The sequence below is a fragment of the Bombyx mori genome, chromosome 11 (genome assembly GCF_030269925.1).
Source record: "Bombyx mori chromosome 11, ASM3026992v2".
Taxonomy (NCBI): domain Eukaryota; kingdom Metazoa; phylum Arthropoda; class Insecta; order Lepidoptera; family Bombycidae; genus Bombyx; species Bombyx mori.
In genome coordinates this window covers 1,738,057-1,760,256 of record NC_085117.1, presented here as the reverse complement: position 1 = coordinate 1,760,256, position 22,200 = coordinate 1,738,057, and the positions used below count along the sequence as shown (strand labels likewise).

The following is a 22,200-nucleotide window of genomic DNA, read 5'->3' as shown; positions in this document are numbered from 1 at the left end:
GCTCAACACGAATGCACCGGACGTCTTATCCTTTAGGCCACGACGACTTTCTGATCCTGCCTATTACATCTGAGGCAATCCTGCCCCATCCCGAAATATAGCTCCGAAGGCATTCCGAAGGTGGCGTCAGACCCAAAAGCGAACCAACAAAAAATTAATAAAATACAAATCGAAAACTTAAATGAGCTTTTTAAAATTCCGTAGCGATACACAAGACGCGCATCGTCAGGTAAGAAGAATATTTTAATTGTAACATGAACATTTTGAGGTGTCGATCAGTCGTCGGACCTAACTAAACACTTCGTAGCTCCCGAGTGTCGAAGATCAAAAGGATTTGTTTAGCTTCATAATATTGCGGGGAGTACGTGACGTGCTCCGAACCATTCCGATCGAATTTTAGGGTTAAGTGTTTTGTTATCAAAATTACTTTTGCATTAATTCTTTTTCCCAACTATTCACTGGTAGCTTGAGGGGTTATTTCAGTTACGCGCCGGTAGGTGAGTTCGCGGGTTCGACCTGAATATGCTAACACTAGGCCTAGCAAGTGGTAGGATCTCTTGTGAGTGAGAGTCGGCATGGGTTCCTACCACCACCCCTCTTATTTCTGCCGTTAAGCAGTAATGCGTTTCGGTTTGAAGGGTGGGGCAGCCGTTCTAACTATACTTGAGACCTTAGAACTTATATCTCAAGGTGGGTGGCGCATTTGCGTTGTAGATGTCTATGGGCTCCAGTAACCGCTTAACACCCGGTGAGCTGTGAGCTCGTCCGCCCATCTATGCAATACATAAAAAAATCATAAAAACTATAAAAATTGAACGCCTACGATGGGCAGGACGTGTTGTTCGAATAGAGGAGACCAGAATGCCAAGACAACTACTATGTGGAAAATCAGAGATGTTAGATGGCGACCTCAATGTTACCGGTGTCAGGAACTACAAGGAGAATGCCGTCAACAGAGCAGTCTGGAGAGAGATACTAGACCAGGCTAAGGCCCTCCCTGGCCTGTAAGGCCTCAAATTATGATGATGATGCGTTATGGGGACCTGAGATGACATACCTACTTATATTAACTTTTAATATGAACATAATATAGATAATGAATATCCAGACAAAGAGAGACAGAGACAAACAACGCTCATCAAACGAATGTTTGCCCGATGCGGGAATCGAACTCGCGACCCTCGGCGCTAAGTACTGCATCATCGAGTCAGGCAAATTTGGGAAGCACTGGCCCCCGTGGTAGTAGTATATGGAATATGGATCATCTATCCCGTGCTAACGGATAACGCTTCGACACTTAACCCAATAAATGAGCAATTAGTCAAGAATTAACACTAAAAAGATTGATGCTGCGACTTATGCGGGAACACGGCGGATCCGTCGTTGGTCCAAGTTAAAAGCTTTAGCGATTTATTTACATATTATTTTTTGTTTCCCTTGTAGGCAAATAAACATACAGCCCACCCGATATTGAGTGGCTACCGTCTCCCGTGGACTTTATCAATGCCAGGGACAGAGCCAAACCGCTTCCTACCGTCTATTTATTTATTATTACAACAGGTATTGCTACAGTTTGTGAACGACGGCTACTGACCCTCGCATGAGCATGAGCTCATCTGGTTATAGCGTAATCAAATAGAAAGTCAGATGACCCAGCATATAATGCATGTCGGAGAAGCCACATCTATTAACACCATCGTCAGACATCGTAGGAGCGAATAGGGTGATCGAGCTAAGAGTAATATTGAGTACACCAATCACTTTTGCTGTCTTAGAACAATTTAGAAATCTTCTCTTGACGTTAGCAAACGAAAACGAATGACGGTTCTTAGGACGGAGGCACCGCTCTTCAAGGAGGCTGGTTGGTAAGTGTGATGGCGTCTACGGGCATCCATCGGCTAGGTTCTGTCGTGGCACGAAGTTAGCCGAGTTCCGACGATACCGCAATCGTTTTTTTTTTTATTGCCTTTGTAGGCAGACGAGCATACGGTCCACCTGATGGTGAGTGGTTACCGTCGCCCATAGACTTCAGCAATGCCAAGGGCAGAGCCAAGCCGCTGCCTACCGCTAATCGTGCCGCCATCTCGCGGAAATCGTGCTGCGTTTCGTTTAGTTACCAAACTAGTGGCCGTCTCCGCCAAGCATTTCAATGGCTTTTAGTTGTGATATATATAGAGTTTAAGTTCAATGTTTGTCTTCCAAATAAAATAAAATAAAAAAGACTGCTGGTGTTAATCGCTTGAGACATGAGGTGGAATTTTTGATTATTTTCCTTACCTATTCACTGATAGCCTAAGGGGCTATTCAGACTATGCGCGGACAGGTAGGTGAGCTCACGGGCTCGAACTGAGAGAATTTGCTAACATCAGCCCTAACAAAATCAGTGTTACGCATCGTTATCGCGGGATCGAAATCGCGACCCACTGAGAAGATCCGACAAGAAACTCAATGGGCTTTGTCTGTGGGGACCCATACTTCAAATCGGAACGCCAAACTCCTCCGCCACGCGACAGCTCATGCTCCGGACCGCATCCCAACCCCGCACTCTTCGTGTGCGGTAAAAACGACCCGCGTGTCACTAAATCATTTATCAACGTGTCATTTTGAGGGATTTTTTCACTATTCGATTCAACTATTCAAGCCGCCGTGTATTTGAATCCCATTATAACTCATTGGCTGTTTGAAACTGTGCCGGCTCCTTGTTAATACTGGTGCTTTATTAATGGTGGAAGGACCGCTTGTGAGTCCGTACGGGTAGGTACCACCACCCCGCCTATTTCTGCCTCCAATTGATCTCCAGTGCAGTCGGTCATTTGCCCAATGCATCCAAGATGACCCAGCGATTTTTACTAGGACCATCTGGTAGGTAGCCGTCCCAGATGTACTAGTCTCGTGTTACTTATCATACTCATCGAGTGTTTTACACTTCGACGCGCAACTTAACCCATAGACTCAACCCACTGAGTTCCTCGCCGGATCTTCTCAGTGGATCGCGATTCCGATCCAATGATACTGCAGCTCTTTGACTCTTTAAATCGATCTCTTCTTCTTTTTCTCTACCTTATCCCACTAGGTGTGGTCGGTACAGCTAATTTTCTCTTCCATCCTGTTCTATCAGACGTTATCTCAACACTCACTCCTCTCTCTCTCATATCGTCATTCACACACTCCATCCATGTCTTCTTCGGTCGACCTCTTCCCCCTCTACCGTGCACTACCATTTCCATACATCTCCTAGACTCTTTAAATCGATCGTAAGCTTAAATGATAAGACGGCTGGTATGCTCCTAAGAAGGAACGCGACTTTGCCCGCGTTTGAATCCCGCATGCGCCGATTTCTCTAACAATATACCTAACTCATAGTCCGGAATTACTTATGGAATACGAATAAATCATCGTCCAATAATAATCAGACCCGTAAAATGTATTAATTTGCGTAGGCAAGTTTGAAGAGTAGAAGCAACTCTTACACAACACAGTAGCTTACTTCGAAGTCACCCTTTTCATCCCTCAATGTGCTCATAATAAAAATATCCACTGAGTATTATTAAGTTTTACAGTGTAAGTTGATGTAAATAATAATATGTACGTATTGTGTTGTTATTGTCTTTTTGTTTATGTAAACTTAAATTTCTATATTTCTCTTTTTTTGCTTTCCCTAGTTCACTCTCTACTTATACGTGATTTTGAAGGTGGAAACAGGTTATTGTTTTAGCTATTTTTTTAAATATTTCATTAGTTTGTTTTGTACTGTCGGTTTCTCAAATAAATATTGGCTGCGACGTAATCTCGCTGTTCTGATATAAAAAGCCGTTGATTCGATTGACCCAACTCTTCGAGGTTGGTGCTGTCCAAAAGCCCTGCTGATAGTACAAAATCCACGTACCTGGTTGTGGTAATGGGCGAGGGGGTGGTGCGGGACATGCCGCATGGCAGGGTGCAACATGGTGCTCCTGCGATCGGTGCTACTCCCTTCTACCGCCTGCCGAAAAAAGAAAAAAGTGGCTACCATAAGAGTCATCTTCCCTCTCAGCTAAGAGTAACTAACCTGATCATCCCAATCACATAAAGTGATGGATAGAAGAAGTATTAATGAAACGAAGACTACATTACTTGATGGATCAGTATCTACATACGATCTTGTTACATTAATACCCGTTCGGAACCCGTGCTAGCTTATTTATTGGTGGTAGGACGTCTTGTGAGGCCGCACGGGTAGGTACCGCCACCCTGCCTATTTCTGCCGCGAAGCAGTAATGCGTTTCGGTTTGAATGGTGGGGCAGCCACCTAAGGTTACGCTGAAATAGCCTCTCAAGGCTATCAGCTTAGGTAGGAAAAAAAATATGAAGACGCGTTGATAGTCCACTATTTACCTCAGTGGGTTCATCTTTGGCTTCAGCGCCGTCTCCGAGTTCCACCAGCTGAAGCGCCTCCTCCAGCAAATCGAAGCGCGACTCCTCGCCGCTCACCAGCTCCCTGGGCAGTTCTCCTTGGATCACGTATTCGCCTGCACGACAAAACAAACAAAAATCAAATCCGATACATCATTGATAAAACTAGGCAGATGTTTAGCTATCCTTTCCACCATCGTACCTACTTCTAGAAGTATAACCTATCTCTCATCGGCGGAGAGATCTCCTCTATAGGAGATAGAGGAGATCTCTAGAGGATAGGAGAGAAAGTACAGCCCTTAGTAGATTTTTTTATAAAGGATTTTTTTTATTGCTTATATGGGTGAACGAGCTCACAGGCCACCTGTTATTAAGTGGTTACTGGAGCCCATAGACATCTACAACGTAAATGCGCCACCCACCTTGAGATATAAGCTCTAAGGTCTCAAGTATAATTACAACGGCTGCCCCGCCCTTCAAACCGAAACGCATTACTGCTTCACGACAGAAATAGGCAGGGCGGTGGTACCTACCCACGCGGACTCACAAGAGGTCCTACCACAAGTAATTACACCGCCAGTAATTACATCATCATTTTATAAGCCTTTAGTAACTTGAATAGATATCTATACTCCCTTAAGATGACTAAGGCATTCCAGTATACATACAATAGAACAGAAAAGGGGTAGTTAGCTAGTGAACAGTCCAAGATCACAAGGCAGCGATTACAAGCCTGTGTATCTATCGCTTCTGTCGGATTCACATTTCATCTATGGGATCTGCTGATGAGGCCAAAGAACAAAAGCAATCCATGCTAATATTATAAAGGTTTTTTTTTTATGATTGAAGCATTACTGGTGACCCGGAGGCCTTTCCAGTTTCACCAGGACAGGTGGGCGAGCAAAGGCTCAGTCTGGGGAGGTGGGATTTGCTAACAGCTGCCCGAGCGCTTCCGAAGGATACCTAACAACTCAAGAGCAGCTGCTTCGCGAATGAATCTACTACCGGATCGGAATCGCGACTCGCTGAGAAGATCCGGTGAGAGACTCAGCGGGCTGATGCATGGGTTAGGTTGCACGTCAAACTCTTTGTCGAGTTCGACGAGTACGGTTACCGAGTTATAAAGGTGAAACTTGGAGTAAATTGCGCTCTATGGTGGTTCTCGAGCGCTATGACATGTCCTTCCTCTACGAATAGTAATTGTATTATTTATAGTAATACTTTGTTTGTTTGTGTGTTTTTTTGTATGTTTGTCTGCACTTATTTCACATATAAACCAGGCAGGACACTATCCGTATCTCTTGAAAAAACATCACATTACCATGGCAAAAACTGTTTATACTTTTTAGAAAAATTAATGGATAATTTCCTTGACCGTGCGACCGAAGCCACGGCCAATAACCAGTATCCTGTATACAGAAGCATACATGTATAATTTATGTTTCGACATGAAAAAATTGAGGCGTCATCACGCATCCTAATGGTCTATATATAGAATCTGTATTAAATATATCATTTAAGCGGAAAGTGGTCGCAAAAACATATCTACATACAGAACTAGCCCCTGATTGGTCAAGCGTGAAGGACAAGCCGACATGGCGCACGCTAAAATGGCGCGGCTTTTTTTTTGGCGCGAAACAATATGCCACGTTTTTTTTATCTCTCTCTCGTATTTACAATGCCGGACGGAAAACTGCTAAATCGATTGACTATGGTTAAGGTTTTTTGCAACGTGTGTACCTAAATGAAGGGGAAAACTAAGGTTTTTACGAATAACGCGTCACGTTCGTTAGTTTTTTTGTTTGCTGTTCATATATGTATTGTATGTTGAATATAGAGAAAGAATGTTTTGATATCACTTAGACGCAGGGTTATCCTAGGTGGATCTTGTTTGTGGGTCGTGATTTCAATCTGGTGGTAATTTAGCGAAGCACTACCCTTGTTAGAGCCAGTATTAGCAACCTCTCTCAGGGTGAGCCCCGTGAGGTCGCCAACTTGTCAGCCAGAAGCCAAAATAGCCCCTTAGACTACTTGGACCCCTTAGACTAGAAAGATATGTTAGGCAGCGGCTTGCTTTTGCCCCTAACATTGCTGAAGTCCATGGGCACCATCAAGTGGGCCGTATACTCGTCTGCCTACAAGGGCAATAAAAAAATAAAAACAAAAAGCGGGAAAGCGCTTCGGATTATATTGGACTGGACGTATTATCAAAGGGATAGCGCTTCGGATTATATTGGACTGGACGTATTATCAAAGGGATAGCGCTTCGGATTATATTGGACTGGATGTATTATCAAAGGGATAGCGCTTCGGATTATATTGGACTGGATGTATTATCAAAGGAATAGGTAAGTCGCTCATCAAAATACTCCGGTGACCGTTTTTCATCAATCGAACTTAGCATAGAAATAGGCACACCCAACACACTTCTCCTTGCCATTATCTCCCATCGCGTAGGGACCTGGCACGATTAGAAAATATTTATAAATATTACCAGCTGACCCGGCAGATTTCGTAGTGCCTCTATCGATAAATAAAAGACCTAAACCTTTGTATAAAATAAACTTAAAACAAACAAAAGGAATCCGTCCGACGGAGGACACATAAAAGGGAAAACAAAATTGTTATTTTATTTAATTCTGAGCATTTTCATATTTATCTACCTTTTAAGCCTTCTCTGGATTTCCAGAAGTAATTCAAGACCAAAATTAGCCAAATCGGTCCAGCTGTTCTCGAGTTTTAGCGAGACTAATGAACAGCAATTCATTTTTATTTATATAGATAGATTATGAAACGCACTCTCAACGGTGACGCCTAGAAAACACCACAATCCGTAGACACAAAATCGTGTGAATTCCGTAAGCATTTTAATAAAAAAAACCTTCGCACTGCCTCTACAGTTACGTGGAGCAAAAAATTGACACCCTGGCACCGAGCAACGCACACAAAGGAAGGATTAACGCCCGAAATTCGCATTGTTTGTCCGGCAATTGTCGAATTACCCTCATTATATGGCGTCCGTGTGTTTTTTTTTGGTTCAAGTGTTAAGCGGCTTAACGTAAACTCGGAGTCGCCTCTTGAAAGGCAATTCGATCCTTAGCATTACCGCAAAATACCAAACTCGGAAGCCAAGCCGTTCGCGAAAAAACTGCGCAATAATTCCTCAACAGTAGGCAGCGGCTTGGCTCTGCCCCTGGCATTGCTGAAGTCCATGGGCGATGGCAACCACTCATCATCAGGTGGGCCGTATGCTCGTCTGCCTACAAGGGCAATAAAAAACACACTAGCTTGCGACATCAGCTCGCAACAAGACCTAATCAAATCTAACCAAGAAAGGAGGAATCCTGGAGATCAGTAATAATGGTCTTCGAATCTAGTATAGACTTCACCTCTTTCAAAGCCAAACAAAACAATTTTTTCCGCTCATTTGTATTTAGGTTACACCTTTAAGAGGGTAAATAAATATTACTAGTAGTCCTCCAGTAGTCGAAATTCGACTAGGTATAATTAATTGAAATTACAGGTTTAAAACATTATTATGCTTCTATTGTCCAACACTATTTTACTTCTTTAATATAAACAGAGATTTCGCCAAAACAACATCATAGATAAATAATATTAAAGACAAACAAAATTAATCTATTCTCAATTTGACCAGAAAAGCTTTGTATCCCTTTTTACGAAAATTGCGCGGACGGAGGAGTATGAAATTTTCCACACGTATAGAGAATATAGAGAAAGAGTGCAGAATGTTAATATTTTTTTAATTATGCCTAAAAAATGCATTAAATCAATAAAAAAAGACACTACACACACTACCATGTATTTGACGCACACACGCATCTATACTATTTATTTATTGTAAAATTTTTGTTCTTGACGTCTGTGGTCAAATTGAGAATAGATTAAATATGGTTATTTTTTCTATAGTGTAGTCTTAGCGAAATTTGTGATATAGAAGTATAATAGTCTCTGAAAATTGAATCATAATAGTGTACAAGCTTTTAATTTCAATTAATTATAGTCGAATTTCGACTACCCGGCGACCACTAGTATACTTATAATTATAAAAAAAAAGGGACCTTGAGACATTGCCACGATTTAAATGAAACTTAATTTAAATGCGGGTTTAAAAATGCAGGAAAACAAAGAGGAGAGAAATGTTTATAAATATTTTATGTTTTACATACGCCACTCCTTCGACACTCCTTCCTTAGAGCTTAAATTTAATCCTTATTCGACAAGGATCCATCCGTAAGAGAGCCTTACAATATCAGTTAATATGAATCAGTTTGGTTTATAACAGCATCTGTTATAGCCTCAAAGAGTCTGTGGGCGTAAGCAAGAGCGACGTTATTCGATCGTGAGCCAATAAAATACACTTCCAATATTAATTTTGTTTTTTTTTTATGATTGAAAGATTACTGGTGGCCCGGAGGCCTTTTCAGCTTCATCAGGACAGGTGGGCGAGCAAAGGCTCAGCCAGGAGGTTTGGGATTTGCTAACAACTGCCCGAGCACCTCCGAAGGATACCTAACAACTCAAGAGCAATTTCTTCGCGAATGAATCTACTACCGGATCGAAATCGCGACCCACTGAGAAGATCCGGCGAGAAACTCAGCGGGCTGATGCATGGGTTAGGTTGCACGTCGACCTCTTTGTCGAGTTCGACGAGTAAGTTTACCGGCGACCAGTACGGTTACCGAATTAATTTTGTATTCACGAATGAAACATTATAGGCAAAAGTTATTCTCAGCTTAACCAGTTAGATTCATTTTTTGGTTCGATTTCCGTGAATTCTGTTGATTGGCTCGGTGGCGCAGTGGTTAGCGCTGCTCACTGTTGCGCCGAAGGTCGTGGATTCGATTGGAAAGTCGGGCAAACATTGTGCAATGAACATAAATTGTTTCCTTTTGTCTGGGTGTTTATCACCTATACAGGGCTACCTGAAATTCGATACATTCCCTTGGAGGGGTAAAAGTAGAGCTTATTTGCAATAGAATAGCTTTTATCTTTAAATACCGATTTTGGGCAAAAAAAACTTGAATATCTCAAAGAGTAATCAATATCGACTAGGGTCTACAAAGACAAAATCTATTGCAAATAAGCTCTACTTTTACCCCTCCAAGAGAATCGAATTTCAGGTAATCCTGTATATCTATATATTTAAACATATTTAAGTATGTTTCTCAATGGTAAAAGATCTCGTGGACAAAACCGGATGCGCTGGACTAATCAAGTAAAAGACCTTACCAAAAACCCCCACTTAACGAGTAGGTGCGCCAAGCCTCAGTTTGTGGACTACGGAGAACATCTGTCAAGGGTTTAATAAAAAAAGATTTCATATGACCACAAGTGCTCTGCCAAGAGCAACCGACTATGATGATGAAGTATGTTTATCAGTCTCTGGTACCCATAACACAGAGAATCCTAAGTTGGGACCGTATGACAGTGCGTTGTTTGTTCCAGATTACTATTATTTCTACTATTCAGATTCAAAATGAATATTTGGTGACAAGCGGCGCCAAGACTCTTCCACTGCTCTGTTGGCGTCAGGAGACTTCAAATCAACTTAACACACTCCGAAGACAATACAAAAAAATCATCAATGCCCAATGGATGCAGTAACCAATCGATTTATTTCTATTTTCAGATACTAAATTGAAGGATTAATTAAAGACGAATCGGCATCACGCGGCCTTGAATCCGCCGGAACTTAACCCACCGCGGATTTCGCATCGTCCGCATTAAAAATTAACTTAGAACAAGTCGATTTTCGCGTAAACAATCAGACGGACCAGACTCGCAAAAAAACCACGAACATTAGCACGGTTTTTCGGATGCATTAGCCAAAAACGATTTGTATAGGCGATAGAGTCGACCAAAGCCCGACCGCAAGACAAAAGGGCTTTTTTGTTTCACTCGACAATCCTTTCTCCGGCTACCGTATTCATCGATTTATGATTTACAATTCCCGAACAGTGGACCGAGCTTCGAGTCCCTTGATTCCCTTAACCGGCTTATGGTCGAGTCAATGGTCTAAAAGGATTTTCTGGTCGGGTACATTGTTGTAGCTATGAGATAGACACGATTCACAATTTGTCGCTTTTGTTCGACGGGTGCCCGTTAACTGTTTATTGCGGTTGGGTCGTGCCGAATTCAGCTTCGAGAATTAAGATGAAAGGGTTGTGTAGGAGGCTTTTGTTTTTGTATCGCGAATCTTCATTTGTTACAAGCCTTTTTTGGAATATCGGGTACAATGCGGGCAGAAACTGAAGGATTGTAAATATGCCGTTAATGTTACTAGAAATGGTGCGTTCTACATGATTTATAATCTTTACTAATATATAAATCTACAGTGGTTTTTACGGATGTTCCGTTATAACTACTGAAACATGCATCCGATTGACTTGAAACTGGGTATCCGTGTAGAAAATACATGTACTTAATGGATAGGCTAATATTTATATGGTTGTTGGAGTTCTTAATAATAATGTTAATTTTAAATTTCCAGCAAAGCGGGCGAGTACGGCTAGTTAATTTATGTAAGTAATTTATACAGCCACGAGAAAAAGTATCTATTTGTAAGGAACGAGGTAGGTAAATGGCCTCAGCAGCATAGACTTCAGCAGGACAAGGATCCAGGTGTCCTTTTAAATTGACATCAAAGTAAAAATAATTGTATTATCGCCAAAACTCTTTGAAAATCTTTTTTTTTTTGTGAACACGTGTCGTAAGCCCCGAAATCATGGTGCAATGGACGGTTTCGTTCGAACTGAGAAATACAGAGCCTCTTTGGGATACGACTGAGCTCTAGGTGCGCGTGGTGTGCTGGTCACATGACGACTCTAAGCCAGTCCGCAGTGACCCCGCAAAGTCATGACAAATGATACATATAGACGTAAATAAGTCCACGCTGGCGAAATTCCCTGGAACCAGATCATAATCCTATACAACTCTTTATGTTTTGTAGACGCCATTGAGAAAAAAGCCATACCGTTACCGGTACCCGAAAATTCACACTTTTTTAGTGCTTAGATGGGTGGACGAGCTCATAGCCCACCTGGTGTTAAGTGGTTACTGGAGCCCATTGACATCTACAACGTAAATGCGTCACCCACCTTGAGATATAAGTTCTAAGGTCTCAGTACAGTTACAACGGCTGCTCCGCCCTTTAAACCGAAACGCATAACTGCTTCACGGCAAAAATAGGCGGGGTGGTGGTACCTACCCGTGCGGACTCCCAAGAGGTCCTACCACCAGTAATTGCGCATTACTGCTACCTCGATTCATATTCGCGAACCGATCCAGTGTAAACAATCAACAAACAAAAACAACCTGCGTCCTTCGCGATACATTTGTAAAGTGCAGAATCGGCAATCGAATCTCGTCGGATTCGAAGCATTGTTATCGACTAGCGTTCGACATCAATCCGAGACGCATTGTCATTGTCAAGGCAACGTTTACGCAATTCGTTTTTGAGCGAAACTCCGTAGCCTTCCGCGAAGGTTTTCATTGAACTTCGAGTGTTCGTCCAGGTTGGGATCAGGGTATAAATCCTGCTATCTCCCTCTTTTCACGCGTCTCCGAGTGGAACGAGATAGGGACGGCTGTAGTTCGGACCTACGTCTGTTTATAGCCCACTGAGTTTCGCGCCAGATCTTCTCAACGGTTGGCGATTCTGATCTAGCAGTACATTCAACGAAGCACTGCTCTTGCTAGGGCCAGTGTTAGCAAATTCTCTGAGGTTGAGCCCGTGTGCAGTCGGAACAGCGCCCCCTAGCGGCAAACGTAGGCAAACGTTCCAACTCCGTACAAATTCGAGTTAACTTTTACGCTATCGAGAACGTTAAAAAACTCGAACTAAGCACAATGCTTTAGCTAGGGTTAGTGTTAGCAAATTCTCCCAGGTTGAGTCCGTGAGCTCACCTACCCGTCCAGAGGCAACCGGCATAGACATCTAAGCGAATAGGCAAGAATAATTCATTCGGGTGTTTGTCTGTGCGCCTGTACAACAAAATCCCACAAGATGTTCAGAACCTACATATACATAGGTTTAAGAAAACTATCGAAGAACATCTGTGCAATAAAGCTTACTATAAAGTCAATGATTATCTAGAAGATTGCACAAAGTGGGAATGAGTTGCTCGCTCCGGGCATTTCAATATTGTAAAATTTTTATCTTATAACTACTTATTGTAAAAATCAATATTTAAAAAAATCTAATATTAAAAAAAATAATCTAATGTTTAAAAAAAAAAAAAGACATGCCCGCTGAATTTCTTGCCAATTCTTCTCAGGACGGAGGCTAATTCTTGTGAACTGACGGTAGTTCTTTTGACGTTCATTAAGTATGTACTTTCATTTATGTTGAATAAAACTTTTTTGATTTGATTTGATTTAATAAGCACACGTCTATGCGAAAAGTAGGGCCAAAGACCCGATGTTGTTTTTTTTTATGACAATCAAAATTGATAGCATCAGTTATGGGCATCCTCACATCTGAAGCACCTAGGACTGCCGAAGATAGAGACTCGTGGAAGGCAGTTGTGCAATGAGTGATGAGAGAGCAGAAATCAAACAGTATTTTTATACATAGTTAGTAATTTTTCTAATGAAATACGTACTCAACAAATGTTCACGATTGACTTCCACGGTGAAGGAATAACATCTTGTAAGAAAAATCAAACCCGCAAAATTATAATTTGCGTAATTAATGGTGGTAGGACCTCTTGTGAGTCCGCACGGGTAGGTACCACCACTCTGCCTATTTCTGCCGTGAAGCAGTAATGCGTTTCGGTTTGAAGGGCGGGGCAGCCGTTGTAACCATACTTGAGACCTTAGAACTTATATCTCAAGGTGGGTGGCGCATTTACGTTGTAGATGTTTTTGGGCTCCAGTAACCACTTAACACCCGGTGGGCTGTGAGCTCGTCCACCCATCTAAGCAATAAAAAAAAAGTATTTTAGAAAAAGTCCAGTTAAATTATCTAGATCTAGTATTTTATACGGCTCCTCGCCTCTTTTGTTGATGTCCGCGAACCAGACGAACATGCCCCTCAATCATCAACAACAAAAGAGCCGGCCAATGGTCGACATTGTACATTATTAGACACAATTGTTCCCAATCTAAGTTCATTAAGACGCCGCCATCTTGATAACAGCTCTACCAATGTTATAATATACTAACGGATTTATTTGGAACTAAATGTTTTTCGTTCGAATTGCCGAGCACAGTGGCGCCGGCGTGACGGCAAATGTAACTTTGTAACGAACATCGGGCCCGGTCGCATACCAATTTCATATTGGATTCTCCCCGTCTGACTTTAACGAAGGCATTGTGAGAGAGATGCAAGCTTTTTTTTTTTTTAAATTACCGCCGACCGGTCCTTTTCGTTGGAACGGGTTTTTTTTTTTGTTCTTTTTTTTCGTCTCTCTCTCTCCATCGATTGTGTTTCGATTCGCCGCCGATTAATTTTTGTAATATGTAATTTATTTTACCGGTTTTCCTCCTTTTTTTTTTATTTTACAAAATTCATCCTAGGTATATGTATGTATAGAACAAAAAATCAAGTGCCCTTTTGTTAATGTATTTCATATATATAAACAGGTACGCGATTAACACACACAGACATATTGAAGTCGTCGTGGCCTGAAGGATAAGACGTCCGGTGCATTCGTATGTAGCGATGCACTAGTGTTCGAATCCCGCAGACGGGTACCAATTTTTCTAATGAAATACGTACTTCACAAATGTTCACAGTTAACTTCCACGGTGAAGGAATAACATCGTGTAATAAAAATCAAACCCGCAAAATTATAATTTGCGTTATTACTGGTGGTAGGACCTCTTGTGAGTCCGCACGGGTAGGTACCACCGCCCTGCCTATTTCTGCCGTGAAGCAGTAATGCGTTTCGGTTTGAAGGGTGGGGCAGCCGTTGTAACTATACTTGAGACCTTAGCACTTATAGCTCAAGGTGGGGGGCGCATATACGTTATAGCTGTCTATGGGCTCCAGTAACCACTTAACACCAAGTGGGCTGTGAGCTCGTCCAACCATCAGCACCATCAGCATTTGTTGAAATCGTCTACCCTAACTTCATTAATCGAAACAATAAACCAAGACCCTTAACAGCCCTCAGTCCGGATGAATCCAATCGTATCCTAGAGGCAAAGCAATCATGGATTTGGTCACAATACCAAAGCCGTTTTCAAATCGTGCTTTTTCCTTCGGTAACCCGGTCATGTTGATCTTTTTTTTTTATTGCCCTTGTAGGCAGACGAGGATACGGTCCACCTGATGGTGAGCGGTTACCGTCGCCCATGCACTTCAGCAATGCCAGGGGCAGAGCTAAGCCGCTGCCTCCCAAAATCTCTCTGAATATTATTGAAGGGGACTCCTTGAAGAATTTATTAACAAAACCATCGGTCCCCACTGAGTTTCTCGCCGGATCTTCTCAGTGGGTCGCGTTTCCGATCCGGTGCTAGATTCTGCGAAGCACGGCTCTTGCTAGGGCCAGTGTTAGCAACGTCATCAGGTTTGAGCACCGTGAGCTCACTTACATGTTAGGGCGAAGCTAAAATAGCCTCTCAAGGCTATCGAGATAGGTAGGGAAAAAAACCCACCGGGGATCGCCCCCCGCATTTATTTTTTGTAACAAAAAGCTCAGGTCCGTGCCTCTTGAGAGCCCTCCTCGAAAACACGTGGGTTAAGGCTTCGGCGGCGCGATACTCTTTTATTTTGGGTAAGTCACTTCAATTTATATTCTGTATGGGAATGTTATTGTGTTGTCAACAAAAGGATATGTCCGTTGGCTTTGAATATATCTATATATTAATACGTGAAGCAAAAACTTTGTATCCCTTTTTACGAAAATTGCGCGGACGGAGGAGTATGAAATTTTCCACACTTATAGAGAACATAGAGAAGAAGTGCACAATGCTAATATTTTTTAAAAATAATGCATAAAAGATACATTAAATCAATAAAGAAAACATTACACACACTACCATGTATTTGACACACACACACTCACAGATAAATACTCTTTGTTTATTGTCAAACTTTTGTTATTGCTTAAAGTCTGTTGTCAAATTGAGAATAGATTAATATTGTTTATCTTTAATATTATTTGTCTATAGTGTAGTCTTGACAAAATCTAGGATTATAGAAGTTAAGTCTTTGACAATAGAATCATAATACTGTTTAAAATTATGATTTCAATTAATTATAGTCGAATTTCGACTACTGCGGGACCACTAGTATTTATAAATATATATTTTGTTCTAAGCGTTGCAGAGTCGGTTTGCTGTTGCGGCCCGTGGACAGCATACGTGTAACTGTAGGATTAAAAGACTGCACGAAATCTTGAGCGATCCGGTAGTGGGTTCGTCTCATGGAAGCTGCAATGAGATCAGCCTCTTTGCGGAAACAACGATAAGATGAACCTCTTTTATAGTATAGACAGGTAGACGAGGTAGAGACCCGCCAGGGATAAGTGATTACCGAGTCCTACGGATATAGCATTTTTTTTTTTTTTTTTTTTTTTTTTCGGGCCGGGGGCCGAACCTCCTACGAGGTCCCCGCGCCTAGGGGGCGCGCGGGGTATGTGAGACTCAACGATCTGCAGATGTTGAGAGCAGATCGCGGGCCCAAGGATTTTAGGGCCCACCCACTAAACGACTCCCCTGCACTCTTACACCCGACGTCCGATCTCCGTCCGGGGTCAGAACCCGTTCAGAGTAGGGGGGTTCCCGCGGTCAACACTACAACCAGACACGCGGCGCCACCCCGAGGACGCCCGACTGACGGGTCGTCGAGGCGATAGTCGACGACCAACGACGTCAGTCTCCGCGGTACGGCGGCCCTACCAGGCCGCCCGGGCGGTGCCGCTGGTGTTCCGGGATACCCCGCTGGGCCAGAACCAGCCTGCCGGGTCGGAACGCGATACACCGCCGACCGGGTTGCTCTTCAACAGTATGTTCGGCGACGACAGCGACGACGAAAATGCGGACCGCATCGCAGTCCGCAGCCGCCGACGCGCCGTCCCGTCCTCCTGGTGCCAGCGCGCTAGAGTGACGGTAGCGTGCGGCGCAGCCTCAACCCCCTTAGGTCGCCCCGTGACCATCACCGGGAGGAGACTGCCTCCTCATAGGGGCTGGAGCTGGACAAACGCCCTCCTCCGGCCCCCGGCCCGACGGCGGCGGCACGGCGCCGAGAGGGAAGAAGAGCTCTCCCTCTCCCGTTCCGCCGCTTCCTTCTGCGAGATGGTGGACTCGCAGAAGTCGAGCATCGCCTGCCAGGACTCGTCGCTGCCGAGCATCGTAGCCACGACGGTCGGAAGCGACAATATAGCGGATACAGCGGATATAGCATAGTACATCCCACCACACTGACATGTGACATATGAAATTCCGCCCAACCCACCGAGTTTATCGCGTCAGATCTGGTCAATGGGTGATTCCGATCCGGCGGTAGATTCTGTGAAGCGCTGCTCTTGCTGGGGCCAGTGTAATTGTATTAGATTGAACCCGTGAGCTCACCTACTGGTCCGCGCGTAGCTGTAATAGCCTTTTAGGCTTCCAACGTTTAGTTTAGAACGATTAGGGAAATAAAAATAAAAGAAATGAAATTCCATTACCGCTGTCAGATAACCGAATGAAATGCTTTGCAGGATTTTTATGCTTAGATGGGTGGACGAGCTCACAGCTCACCTGATGTTAAGTGGTTACTGGAGCCCATAGACATCTACAACGTAAATGCGCCAACCACCTTGAGATATAAGTTCTAAGGTCTCAGTATAGTTACAACGCCCCGCCCTTCAAACCGAAACGCATTACTGCTTCACGGCAGAAATAGGCGGGGTGGTGGTACCTAGCCATGCGGAATCACAAGAGGTCCTACTACCAGTAAATCTAGTAGATCTGGCACGACGACGGCAACTACATAACTTGGAACGAGGGTCAAAAGAAAGACAAGGTGACTGGTTACTAATGGTACGGAAAGCTTACGTGTCTCGATCCAGTCATCCTTTCTGATATGAACGCCGATACAGACGTGTAATATCACTGACTCTCTTCTCCGAATCTCAAGGTTCACACTAGTTTGACGGAAAACCTGATGAAGCGCCTCCATCAAAACACTTTAACTGAGCGAATCGATTGCGATACATCGGTTGCACCACAATTGGTAATCCCCGTTCGACATTGACATTGACATTGACATCGCGTTATGTCACGATCGATCAACTTTGACGGATTGTCGGTCACAATATTGAATGCCGGAATACGACAAAAAAAACCCACCAACTACACGCGGGATCGCGATTTTGCATGGTCCTCGATCCTTAAGGCTAATAACAAAGCCGCAAATGTATGTGATAGTTATAATGACCTGGGAAAATCACACGCGATGATCTGGCCCCCAATAAGAGTACCCGGTACTATGAGATATGGAGATGGATGGATGGATGGATACTTACATATACTAGTGGTCCCCGATAGTCGAAATTCGACTATAATTAATTGAAATTATAAATTTGTAGGTACACTATTATGATTCTATTCTCAAAGACTAATAATATACTTCTATAATCACAGATTTCGCCAAGACTACACTTTAGACAAATATTAATAAAGACAAACAATATTTAATCTATTCTCAATTTGACCACAGACTTTAGGCAATAGGAAAAGTCTGACAATAAACACTTTGATATGTGTTGTATCAAATACAGGGTAGTGTGGGTAATGTTTTTTTTTTTAAATAGATTTAATGTATTTTTTAAGATTAATTTTAAAAAATATTAACATTCTGCACTCCTTCTCTATATTCTCTATAAGTGTGGGAAATTTCATACTCCTCCGTCCGCGCAATTTTCATAAAAAGGGGTACAAAGTTTTTGCTTCACGTATTAATATATAGATGTACAGTGCTTTCCTCTGCCTATTCTACCTACGCCCGGACGGGTATGTGAGCTCACGGGCTCAACCTGAGAGAATTTGCTAACACTAGCCCTAGCAAGAGCAGTGCTTCGCTGAATTTACCGCCGGATCGGAATCGCGACCCATTGAGAAGATCCAGCGATGATTTTAGCGGGCCTCAATTCAGTCTAACAATGTTATCGTATTAAAAGTTCGGATCCGTGTGGTTAGTGCGATTTTTTTTAAGTTTTAAGTAATAAGTAAAAAAATAATAAAAAAAATAAAGTTTTAAGTTAAGATCCGGCGAGCTACTCAGTGGGCTATCCTATATGTCTTTGACGCGTTACACGCTCCAATTATAAGAGACAGCCGATTGGTGCTGGTCCTAAGTGCCCTCGTGTAAGCACAGAAAGGAATCTGTGAATCATACCATACTAATGGTCTTCATAGTTCCTATTACCATATTTACAGTGGTTTTTCTGCAATAAAATCACCAGAAAAACCAGTTCAGAAGTCGTCGTAGCCTAAAGGATAAGACGTCCGGTGCATTCGTATGTAGCGATGCACCGGTGTTCGAATCCCGCAGGCGGGTACCAATTTTTCTAATGAAATACGTACTTAACAAATGTTCACGATTGACTTCCACGATGAAGGAATAACATCGTGTAATAAAAATCAAACCCGCAAAATTATAATTTGCGTAATTACTAGTGGTAGGACCTCTTGTGAGTCCGCACGGGTAGGTACCACCGCCCCGCCTATTTCAGCCGTGAAGCAGTAATGCGTTTCGGTTTGAAGGGTGGGGTAGTCGTTGTAACTGTACTGAGACCTTAGAACTTATATCTTAAGGTGCGTGGCGTATTTACGTTGTAGATGTCTATGGGCTCCAGTGACCACTTAACACCGGGTGGGCCGTGAGCTCGTTCACTCATCTAAGCAATAAAATAAAAAAAAGATCGCTGTCTAAAGAAAAGGTATTTTGAAGTTTCATCCCATTATCGTGGTTTATAAGCGAACAATGTACCTACTATAAGAGCCGGGTCTCTTTGTCTAAAGCAGGATATTTGATGGTTTCATCATCGCTACGAAGAAATTGTCTTACCTCTTTGATTTGCCGAGGACACAAAAATTTACGGAGGCGTTTAGTAGGAAATCAGAGGAATTGGATATGATCTTCAGACATGAACAAAGCGATCATGAATATGGAGCAATCACTGGTATGGCAGTTAAAGGGTTTTTCGGGTATTTAAGGGTTGTTTTTACTTAAACAGTTGGACGAGCTCATAACCGACCCGACGTTAAATTTTTACCAGAGCCCATACATATTAACAAAGCAAATGCTGCCTTGAAACATGAGTCTAAGTCTCAGATTTTATAGTACAACAGCCGCTCCAGCCTTCAAAGGAAACGCATTACTGCTTCGTGACAGAAATAGGCAGGATGGTGGTATCCACCCGTGTCGACTCACAAACCCTAAATCGAGCTTACTGTTACATTACGACCCGACACCGATCCGTGAGGAACTTAAAAGCTCAAAACCGTGACTTTTAGACGAGAGAAGCTAATTTATCTTGGTTTTACTGAACTAGATCAATCAAAAAGCTCAAAGCCTGGTTTTAGATGTCTTTTGGAGCCCATGGACATCAAAGTCGATGCCGCAGTCCGCCTCTAATTTTCAACTAACCGTATACCTAACTGTTTCGCGGTAAAAGTAGGCAGAGTGATGGTACCTTATCCTGCGATGACACTTATCATAGCCAGACTAATCTCGTGCTCAATTTATATAAGACGATAGACAGACAGACGAGCATACGGCCCACCTGATGGTGATTGTTTACCGTCGCCCATGAACCTCAGCAATGTCAGGGGTAGAGCCAAGCCGCTGCCTACCGCTTAATACTCTCCACAAGCCTCTATTGAAGAAGGACAATTCATAGCGCTCGGGAGACACCGTGGAGGGGAGCTCATTCCATAGCCGGATGGTACGTGGCAAAAAGATCTCTGGAAACGCACTGTGGACGACCGCAGTGGCTCCAGATAGTATGAATGAACTCTACTCCGGTGGCGGGCGGTGCGATGGTAAAAACGAGATGATGGTATCATCTCAAACAATTTCTCAGAGCACTGATATAATAAGAAAACAACATTTAGAGCCCTTAATCTCTTTTTAAAATTAATATTAAAAATTAAACAGTGAACTGTATTAATGAACTATACAAAACTGAACTCTCTTTTTACTGAATGACACTGAAGAAAAATCCTTTTTAAAAACTAGAGCTTTAAATAGTATTAAAGGTTGTTCTTTACATATATACTAGAGGTCCCGCAGTAGTCGAAATTCGACTATAATTAATTGGAATTGTAAGTTTGTACACTATTATGATTGTATTTTATACTTCTATAATCACAAATTTCGCGAAGACTACACTATAAAAAATTATAACAAAGACAAACCATATTCTATTCTCAATTTGACAACAGACGTCAAGAACAAAAGTTTGACAATAAATAGTATGCATGCGTGTGTGCGTCAAATACATGGTATGTAGTGTGTGCAATGTTTTCTTTATTGATTTAATGTATCTTTTATGCATTATTTTAAAAAAATATTAGCTTTGTGTGCACAAAGTGTGTGCGTTCTTCTCTATATTCTGTATAAGTGTGGAAAATATCATACTCCTCCGTCCGCGCAATTTTCATAAAAAGGGATACAAAGTTTTTGCTTCACGTATTAATATATAGATATTTATTTTTTGCCTTATCTAGTTATGGAGAACTACATACCGTATTAAAAAACACCCGCCAAAGTTTTCACTTTGTCACTGCACTGGCCACTGAATGTAATTCTTGAATTAATTAAAGTTTACACTTCCCTATTCAATATTTGTATTTATCAAAAACTTTCTTTTGCGAAGTGAATAATTTATATTATTATAAAAAAAAACCAAATTCGAAATAAACAATTCGAGCGTAAATTAAAACGTTCTATTTTCGAATTCACTTCAGGAAAAACAATAATTTCATTTATTTATTCGTCACTATGCCCATTTTTATTCCGTTCACAAAATGTGTTCTTATTTTAAAACTTCAAAACTTTAAAATGTATTTTTTTTAAATAGTTTATTATTATTTTTATTATTCTTTTACCACAGTACCGCCTGCGGCGAAATTTAGACTGCAATGACGTATGCAAAAAATTCATACGCACTGTATGGAAATTTTAATTTAATTTTTTTTTTTGTTGTTACGCCCGAGCAAAGGATAACGCTCCTTACTGCCACGTCCGCGTTTACAATCTGGAGTCTTTTTGTCCCTACGATCTCATTGTTGCCGAGACGACCTGAGCAACGCCTCTAGGCGGAGTTAGCTCTGTTCACCGACGCACGATGTCTATAAAGCCGTCCCCTTCGCGCACATGTGTAGCGTGTGTGTTGGAACGAGACGACCAGATGTAGTTCGGGTGAGTTGTTTTATTGTAAAGGACGCCAAAGGTCCTGCGTATTGATTTTCTGGTTGCGTTCTCAAACGAGATTAATTTATTGTGTACATATTTTTATTACCCCCTAATATGTACAGTCGTGGTCAACTAATTAGGGACAATCTCTAGTTAAGCCAAATTGTGATTTTATTTTTTATTTTCCAACGAGTCTTAGCAATATTTCATATCTTTTACATGTAAGTGTAATTAGTCATTTATGTGCGCGATTATACAAACAATAACAACTTCTTAAACATTAAACCTCTTTACAGTATAGCTGATACAATATCATAGTGCTATTGGTTCAAAGAATGCTGGCTGGCCATTTAATTAGGGACACTGAGGTATTGCGTTCTAATTTCAAAATTGGAATTTTAATACTTTTTTGTTTCTTTTGTTATTGTTTA

The 22,200-nt window shown here is 42.0% G+C and overlaps 1 protein-coding gene across 12 annotated transcripts in view; it reads right to left on the bottom strand.

Moving 5' to 3' along the window:
- The window catches only part of LOC101735722 (segmentation protein cap'n'collar), a 143,317-nt gene that overhangs the window by 48,727 nt on the left and 72,390 nt on the right, over window positions 1-22,200 (bottom strand). For all 12 annotated transcript variants that reach the window (XM_038014016.2, XM_038014008.2, XM_038014015.2 and 9 more), the window contains 2 exons: window positions 4,375-4,508; window positions 3,887-3,982 (listed from right to left, as the gene is read on the bottom strand). In XM_038014016.2, the coding sequence (XP_037869944.1) occupies window positions 3,887-3,982; window positions 4,375-4,508 (230 nt within the window). The remainder of the gene's footprint in view (window positions 1-3,886; window positions 3,983-4,374; window positions 4,509-22,200) is intronic.